This window comes from Hemiscyllium ocellatum, chromosome 30 (genome assembly GCF_020745735.1).
Source record: "Hemiscyllium ocellatum isolate sHemOce1 chromosome 30, sHemOce1.pat.X.cur, whole genome shotgun sequence".
Classification (NCBI taxonomy): Eukaryota; Metazoa; Chordata; class Chondrichthyes; order Orectolobiformes; family Hemiscylliidae; genus Hemiscyllium; species Hemiscyllium ocellatum.
This window is the reverse complement of record NC_083430.1, coordinates 52,317,487-52,327,145: the sequence shown is the minus strand read 5'-3', so window position 1 is coordinate 52,327,145 and position 9,659 is coordinate 52,317,487. Positions and strand designations below refer to the sequence as shown.

At 40.0% G+C, this 9,659-nt stretch overlaps 1 protein-coding gene across 2 annotated transcripts in view; it reads right to left on the bottom strand.

Annotated features, from left to right (window-relative positions):
* Positions 1-578: 578 nt before the first annotated feature.
* LOC132829864 (digestive cysteine proteinase 2-like) overlaps positions 579-9,659 on the bottom strand; it is a 43,779-nt gene continuing 34,698 nt past the window's right edge. For both annotated transcript variants that reach the window (XM_060847253.1, XM_060847254.1), the window contains exons 9-11: positions 8,390-8,551; positions 3,144-3,333; positions 579-1,113 (exon numbers count right to left, since the gene is read on the bottom strand). In XM_060847253.1, coding sequence (XP_060703236.1) covers positions 926-1,113; positions 3,144-3,333; positions 8,390-8,551 — 540 coding nt within the window. In that variant the 3' untranslated portion in view covers positions 579-925. The remainder of the gene's footprint in view (positions 1,114-3,143; positions 3,334-8,389; positions 8,552-9,659) is intronic.

Sequence of the window (9,659 nt, the reverse complement as noted above, 5' to 3'; positions counted from 1 at the left end):
GCAGATCCTGCCAGACCTGCTGAGCTTCTCCAGCAATTTGTTTCAGTGTGTGCTGAAAAAGCACAGCATCCAAGGAGCAGGAGAATCGACATTTCGGGCATGAGCCCATTTCAGAGTGTACCATTCAACAGTTTTACTGGCTTTTCCTTCCTGGTTCGTTCACATTCCTTACTGTGAGCAGTTAAGGAGTAATGTGTTACCAAGATCTTGGATTTTCAACCAGTTGTTTCTGTCAGCGTTCATGCTCCAGACGAGCCTCCCCCTAACTATTTCACCTAATTCTGTCGGCATGCGTCTCCAATCCATTTCCCCAGTGTTTATCCAGATTCCCCTAAAACACATGTATGCTGCACACCTCAACTACTTAATGTGTTCCACATTCTTACCATGCTCTGGTTTAAAAAAAAACTTTGTTTCTGAGTTACTTGTAAGATTTTTAGTGACTATGTTATATTTATGTAGTAGGAAAGCCAATGAATTATATTATTTTGCTGTGCTTTAGCTTTGTGGAGTTTTTAAGAGAATCATTGTGTACATTATACTCATTTATCAATGAACCAAAGGACCTCATCCCAGAAGAATTCTGCAATGATTTATTAGGACAAATGTTTTCCAACATGAAGCATAAGAGATATTACATCTGCAAATCACAGATTATGTGCCAATGTGCTTCTCTTCCATCAGTAATGAAAAATGAGCACTCTGCAACGACATGCACAATAGTTTTTAAGAGTTCACAGTTCAGAAAAGCATGGAAATAAATTAAAGATTAAACTTTATTGATTATTAATGCATTTGTATTTGGTTATTACACTTCACGCTGACAAGGGTTTTGCAATTATCTATGTAATAATAATTTCTGATTAAATGATAATGTATTTGAGGAAACAGTATGCATCAAATGTCCATACATCTTTTTATGTAGTTACTCCAGGGTGACATAAAATGCATCTGTTGCAACTCCACAGTTGTTGTCTTTCATGGACATCAGTATATATCCATCATTTCCCCAGTAGGTTGACCAGGAGTTTTTAATTAGCCAGTATGGCTGACCAGCCAGTGTTCCGAAACCAACTGCGAGCACAGCATGATTCAAATCTTTCAGGTCATTTCCTGAAAGTCAGAAAGACCATAACTTTAAAGGACATCAATGCAGTGATTCCCTCACATTTCTTTTGCATAAAGCCTGTCTCAATTTTTCTTTAGCAAATTGCATAATAACATAACACAAACAAGTATGAATCAGGACATTTTCAAAGTAACATGAGATGCCATCCATGCAGATAAACAGCAGAGAGCTGCCCTGTTTTTCACTGTATGAGGAACTGTGGCATGTCCTTTTTTCTGGGGTGCAATGGGCACATACAGAGAAATGGAGATATGGACCAGCTGGTTCATTCGTAAATTGTTCTATCAAAATGGGAAAACATCTGCCAGATATCCAACCAGAGTCATCTTTTTGAGACTCATTCCAAGGAATTGGGAAGTCATTGGTAAGGCTATCAATCAATGTCCTTGTTGTCCCTTAGGTGATTGTGGTGTGACATTTTCTCAACACCTCAATAATTTAGTAGGCATTTTCACAGTCAGAGTCCACCATGTTGTTGTGGATGTAGAGTCACTTTTTTTTATTCATTCCGAGGAAGCATTTTGCGCCCATCTAATTGCTGTGGGTTTGGAGTCACATGTAGGCTAGACCAACTAAGGATGGAAATTCCCTTCCCTAAAGGACATTAATGAACCAAGAAGATATTCCGACAATCAGCAATGAATTCGTGGTCATCATTAGGCTCTTAATTCCGGACTGCCATATAGCCAGATTGGAAAGGACAGCAAATTTCCTTCCCTTAAAGGATCATTTGGGATTTTACACCAATCCTGTAGTGTAATCTTCGAGTAAAAAATGAGGTCTGCAGATGCTGGAGATCACAGCTGCAAATGTGTTGCTGGTCAAAGCACAGCAGGCCAGGCAGCATCTCAGGAATAGAGAATTCGACGTTTCGAGCATAAGCCCTGATGAAGGGCTTATGCTCGAAACGTCGAATTCTCTATTCCTGAGATGCTGCCTGGCCTGCTGTGCTTTGACCAGCAACACATTTGCACCTGTAGTGTAATGGTCACCAATAGTGTGTATAGATTTTTATTTCAGCTTTACTTCATTTACTGAATTTAATTTCTCCAGATGACCTGATTGGATTGAGACTCAATTCTATGGCTTATTTGTCCAAACCTCTGAATTACTAGCTCAGTAATGCGAGCATTATGCTAATCATTGCTTATTTAATATTAGCATGATACAATAGCATTATTTAAATATTAATATTTCATTTTTTGAATAATTATTTGTATATTTAAGAATTAATATTGCATTCTATTAAGAACGAAGTCACCACAGTCTCTGTGACCATAGGGCTGCTGATCCACAGTACGGATGACTGGTGGTTGAACCTGATGGTCACTATAATCCCATGTTAGGCGAGAGGTTGAGAAGGCAAGATCTGCATGGTAACATCAGCTGGTGTAGGAATTGAACCCACACAGCTGACATCACCCAACTTTCCAGCCACCTGAGCTAACCAAATTCCCATTTCATGCTAAAAAGCTGAAAGAACTGTGGATGCTGGAAATCAGAAACAAGAGCAGAAATTGCTGGAAAATCTCAGCAGGTCTGACAGCATCTGTGGAGAGAAATCAAAATTAAGGTTTTGGGTCCAGTGACCCTTCTTCAGAACTGAGAGTTTTACTACAGAGCTCTGAACAAGCGTCATTAGACCAGAAATGTTAACTCTGCTTTCTCTCCACAGATGCTGCCAGATCTGCCGAGATTTTCCAGCAATTTTTGTTTCTATTGCCCCCAACATATACTACTGCTCCCGTTTGAAATGATGTTTGCTATTTTGCTATTTTTCTGAATCAAACATTTCAAGCAGTTGCCCCAAAGATATAATGTTTTTTGATTACCTGGCAGCTGTTTAGAGCTGTTTTCTGTAATTGCTATGATTACAGCAGGGACATTCATTGCAGCAATGGTTAACTATATTCAAATAATAGGGGTCATATTTATTTGACCATTGAAGTTTATTGCAAAGAAAATTCGATTATATTTCCTATCATTAGCACATTATGGACATTAGAAGACTCACCACAATTTGGCTCATAATAGACCCCACTGCTGTAAAACAGAAAGGATTTAGGTTCAACATCGATCCCAACAGCAACTGGGCCATTTTTAAAGATGGCCATTTTTAATGCTGCTGTGTCTCCTGAAGTGACCCCGGTGTAACTCTTCAGCTTGGCTATAAGTGTGGATTGATTATAGTGGCAGAATCCATTCTAGGAATAATTAACACATCAAAAATAAATAAATAACACATCAAAATATGAGAGGGAACCAGAGAAATAAAACTGAAATCATGACTAAAAATAATCTGGCATTCACTATCTGACTTTACAGAGTTAAAAATTATACAACACCAGGTTACAGTCCAACAGGTTTATTTGAAAGTACAAGCTTTTGGAGCACTGCTCCTTTGTCAGGTAGCTACAGTAGTTGATGAAGCAAAGTAATGGGGTTACCTAGAAGCAATCCCTTTTTTGATTTGATTAAGAATGTTCTGTTGCAAGCCCGGTTCAGGTGAGAAGATTGGGTGAATTTCCCCAATACAAAAGAGATCATTTACAATGGAGAATTCAAGGATGGTGGAGGATTAGCTCACTGTTAAAGATTGTAATGAGTCAAGCCTGCAAAAAGTTCACAGTTGATGAGTACGTGAGTAAAATCCTTTTCCTTTCCCTCCCAACAAAGTATGAAGTGTTGTCAATTGTGCCACACTCCATCCTTTCAAACAGGAAGGCTGAGAATGGAACTAGCTGATGCACCAAAGGAAGAATTATATTATTGAATTGAGTGGTTGAAATGACAAAATCTAACAGCGAGGGCCGTTTGTGAAGAAAAATACACTCATGAGTTAGATTAGGCTGAAAATGAATATGACACTTCTTTCAAATCCTCTGCTCACTGACAAATTACAGACTTTGACAAAAACTGACTAATTCAATGACTTAGTCTGTGACAGGCTTGTAATATTATGTTATATTGCTCAATGTCCCTAAGAAACAGACATACACAACTGGTAAATAGTAACTAGAGACAGCATGTTCAATATCCTTGATTTCTTTGAAGAATTGACAACTCGTGCCATTGCTTTGTGCAATGAATTGTTCTGATAGAACCATGCTGCCTGAACGGCGGAGACAGTTGGTTCAATAATTGATAAATACATGAAAGAACAAAGGAAATTGCAAGGTGAGCTTTGGCAGAGAACAGAAGTAAGGGACTAACTGAATAATAAGAATGTTAATTAACTTCTTGTACAGGTCACTTCTACCCCAAAAGAGATTCCAATGATCCAAAAATGTGAATCCTTCTCCCATACACCAGCTCCTCAGCCATGCATTCATCTGCTCTATCCTCCTATTCCTGCCCTCACTAGCTCATAGCACAGTGAATAATCCAGATATTACTATTCTCAAGGAGTCCCTTTTTAAATCCCTGCCTAACTCTCTGTAACGTCCCTTCAGAATCTCAACCTTTTCCCTTCCTATGTCATTGGTTCCAATGTTTACAATGACCTCCTGCTGGCCCCTATCCCCGTTGAAAATGTTCTGCACCTTCCCTGGGACATCCTTGATCCTGGCACCAGAGAAACAACACACCGTTCTGATTTTTTTACTGCAGGTCCACTACTTTTCATCATTTATATAAATGATTTGGATGTGAGCAGAAGAGGTATAGTTAGTAAGTTTGCAGATGACACCAAAATTTGAGGTATAGTGGATAGCGAAGAAGGTTACCTCAGATTACAACAGGATCTTGATCAGATGAGCCAATGGTCTGAGAAGTGGCAGATGGAGTTTAACTCAGATAAATTTAAGGTGCTACATTTTGGGAAAGCAAATCTTAGCAGGACTTATACACTTAATGGTAAGGTCCTAGGGAGTGTTGCTGAACAAAGAGACCTTGGAGTGCAGGTTCATAGCTCCTTGAAAGTGGAGTCACAGGTAGATAGGATAGTGAAGAAGGCATTTGGTATGTTTTCCTTTATTGGTCAGAGTATTGAATACAGGAGTTGGGAGGTCACGTTGTGGCTGTACAGGACATTGGTTAGACCACTGTTGGAATATTGCGTGCAATTCTGGTCTACTTCCTATTGGAAAGACATTGTGAAACTTGAATGGGTTCAGAAAAGATTTACAAGGATGTTGCCAGGGTTGGAGGATTTGAGCTATCGGGAGAGGCTGAACAGGCTGGGGCTGTTTTCACTGGAGCATCGGAGGCTGAGGGGTGACCTTTATAGAGGTTTACAAAATTATGAGGGCATGGATAGGGTAAACAGACAAAGTCTTTTCCCTGGGGTTGGGGAGTCCAGAACTAGAGGGCATAGGTTTAGCGTGAGAGGGGAAAGATATAAAAGAGACCTAAGGGGCATCTTTTTCACACAGAGGGTGGTATGTATATGGAATGAGCTGTCTGAGGAAGTGGTGGAGGCTAATACAATTCCAACATTTAAAAGGCATTTGGATGGGTATATGAATGGGAAGTGTTTGGAGGGATATGGGCTGGGTGCTGGCAGGTGGGACTAGATAGAGTTGGTACATTTGGTCGGCATGGACGGGTTGAACTGAAGGGTCTGTTTCTGTGCTGCACATCTCTATGACTTTATGACTTGATAGCTGTTGGGCATGAACAAGAAATTTGCTTTGAGGTTCAACACAATGGCTACAGATTAGAGGCGGAGAGAAAGCTGCTTGTTGGTATCGTGGTTAGTGTCCTTAGCTAGCATATAGAAGGCAGAGCTTCAGTTCGTTGATAGAGACAGGCTGTTCTCTATAAGACTCTTGTGACGCAGTGATAGTGTCCCTACCTCTGGGCCAGATAGTTTGGGCTCAAGTCCCGTTTGCCTCAGGTATGTGTCATGTTATGTCTGAACAAGTTGATTAAAACTATATAGATGCATGAATATGCCATAGGGCTATAAATACCCTGATTAAGACTCACTCACTGAAAAAAACAAGTGAAGTTTTCAAACACTGGAATTCTCAAAACCCTACAAAGTTGACCCCTATTGTATAGGTTCCAGTTTGTGAATTAAGGGTGAAGAGACGTGAACTTTACAGCCTGGAAAGGAGCTGTCAGAGAAAGCATCTTATAGGAAAACAAAAATACTACTAGTACTCAAAATCTAATAGCTGCATCCCACACAATCTTCGAGTAAAAAATGAGGTCTGCAGATGCTGGAGACAACTGGCAGTATTTGTGAAGCGAGAAGGTTTAATTTGAATCATAGAGATGTACAGCATGGAAACAGACCTTTCAGTCCAACTTGTCCATGCTGACCAGATATCTTAAAGTAATCTAGTCCCATTTGCCAGCATTTGGCCCATATCCCTCGAAACCCTTCCTATTCATTTACCCATCCAGATGCCTTTTAAATGTTGGAATTACCAGGCTCCACCATTTCCATTGGCAGCTCATTCCATACACCACCCTCTGCATGAAAATGTTGCCCATTAAGGCCCTTTTAAATCATTCCCCTCTCACTCTAAACCTATGACTTCTAGTTCTGGTGCCCCACCCCGGGGAAAAGACCTTGGTTATTTATCCTATGAGATTTGCAGGACTATGCCATGAAAATAATTAATTTACTTCAAACACTTAGAGCAACATATCTGTGTTTTCCTCACTGATGTAATGTGATTGCCTTGCAATGTTAACTCTGTTTCTCCAGCACTTCCCTTTTATTTTCAATTTTCAGCATGCACATTTTTTCACTTTTGTTTTTGCTAATGTCTTTATCACAAATCAGGCTCCCAATGTTTACTCTCTTTCTCACAATTTTCAGGGCATTCCATCACGTATTGCACTCACCTATCCACATAATAAACTTCAGAAATCTAACCAGATTCTTGTTACTGTAGGTGATGAAAACTTTGTACCAATGTGCCAGTAAACTATATTCAGCCTGCTGCCTGATGCAGTCCCTTCTTTTTGCCTGCCACCTTGAAAGGAAACATCCACTGTCCCCAACGTTTTACTTCCTCCAGTGTTATTACTTGAGAAGTCCAAGTGATATACACATTGAGAGCCCCTTAGCTTAGTCTGAACTACAAACAGATTTTTAAGAATGCTTTAAAACTTCTTGCATTAAAACTATCTGAAGTCTCCTCTTGTCTCTATCAACTTTGCATCTGACTAAACTCCTATGAAGAACAATTGAATAATTGACTACATTAAAGACTTTAATATAAAGGTATTATTGTGAGGTGGCAAAGAGCTTTATGGAGACAAAGGCATGAGAAGATAGAGATAAGAGATTAGTGTAGAACATCAATTGCAGAGTTATCATGGTTAATGCAGGACAAAGGATAGACAATTGAATCTTTGACAAAGTAGTTGCAAGCAACATGAGGATGATCTTTCCTGTCAAGGGGTGGCTGAAATAGAAATTAGATTTAAGAAGGAGTAGAGGGGTGTAGACAGTGAGGAATAGGAGCAAATGTAATCTTATTTGTGATTAGGACCATGAAAGTGGTGAAGTTGCAGAAGTTAGTAGTAATGCCCAGCTCTGTGAACTTGAGTCAGAGATTATTTTTATGGTGGAACTGGCAAAGTGAGGACATAGGGATGATGAATTAACAGGAGACAGGAGTTGAGATGAAGATTAAAAGCTTGAGGGGTGGATGTTCTTATTGAAGAATTTGAGATGGCGTTGATGGGATGGGGAGATGCAGGAAGATGGTAGACCAGAAAGGTAGTAAAAGTGGATCAAGAGACAGATAAGAATGAAATGTTCAGAGCACAGGCATGAGGTAGAGGCCCTGGAGGAGATGGCAATGAGGGTGATATGGACAGGGTGGGGCTTGGGTGGCACAAGCTGGGAAAAGTCCAGCTAGGTCATAGAGTCATAGAGATGTACAGCACAGAAACAGACCCTTCGGTCCAACTTGTCCATGCCAACCAGATATCCCAACCCAATGTAGTTCTACGTGCCAACACCCAGCCCATATCTCTCTGAATCATTCCTATTCATATACCCATCCAGATGCCTTTTAAATATTGCAATTGTACCAGCCTCCACCACTTCCTCTGGCAGCTCATTCTATACTTGCATCACCCTCTGTGTGAAAAAGTTGCCCCATAGGTCTTGTACAACAAAATATTTTAGTGACTTAAAGGATAAATTTAGGATAATCTCTCCGATACGTCTGGATGCCATAGAAGGTGACGCTGACATCTCTTACCAAATACACTTTGCTCAGGACCTTTTCAGCTGAACAATGCATAATGAAAGGGAACAACCAATTAATGGGAAAAACCCTCAGTACAGACCTGTCCCATGTAAGAGCCGTACGATTCTGCATCAGCGATTCCACCATGTTTCATGATCCATTCAAATGTCTGCCATTCCAATCCACCATCACACCCACGGTTTCCAAAGCCCCAGGTACAATCCATCAACATTTGCTGGGAAAGAGGAACTAAGTTTCCTGTCTGAGATGAAAAGCAAGTGAACTTAGTACAGAAATCATGGTGATGGGGCTGTTCCTTCAAACTGTTTCATCTTGGAAACATGAATTAAACTCTCTGTTCCAGTGAAATAAAAGCAAAATTCTGTAGATGCTGGAGATCTGAAATAATAATAGAAAATACTTGGGAAACTCAGCAGGTCTGGCAACATCTGTGGGGAGAAAAACAGATATTGTTTTGAATTTCTTCCAAAGAACAGTCATATCAGGCTTGAAATGTTACGTTTGTGTAGTGAATGGAACAACGTCAAACAGGTAAACCTCATAGAATATGAGTTCCTTCATTGGAACCATTAATCTGGTCCAATCAGGGAGTCCTGGCTAACAGACATGAATAGGGGTGTCAGGGTTCTGTTCACTCTAGGAGCCTGAGCTCCGAGATGGCAGGGTCAGTGTCATGAACAATACATGTGTAAATAAAGGGTGACTTGGTGACACTGGTCTTTGTGGAGTTATTTCACTCTATTTCTCTCTCCAAAGATGCTGCCAGATCTGCTGAGTTTTTCCAGCAGTTTCTGTTCTTACTTTATTCCAATATCAACTTTAGCAAAACTGAAGTATTGACACTGCTACTAAATTAGTGGACTCTCGACCAGAATTAATGTTTGGTTTTCATACAGTACAGTACATATTCATTTACACCTTCTGTCTCTGCACTAGAAGAGGTAGTTGAGAAACATTTCTTTGTTCTCCTATTAATTTGAGAATTATAAAATCACTAGTTTGAATGAGAGGTGAAGTCAAGCAGCTCAAAATTGACTTGAAGGTTTTGTCTTTTAACTGAGAGGTAAAGGTCAGCGGTCTCAGCACCATTTTAATGGCGCTAACAGCTTTTGTTTCTATGACTGTGGCAATGAACTTTTCAATAGTTTCACTAAAACAGGGTATACGCATCAAACAGAGCTGATTAATAGCTTCTGAACAATGCGACAGTTAAATTACTAACCTGCCTCTTTTCGCTTCAGTTGATGAGAGGTTTTCAATTCAGCTTTTTCTATTTAATTTCAGATTTTAATTGTAGTTTTCACTGAAGTATAGCTTGGGCGCAGCACAGAAGGAGGCAATTCAGCCTG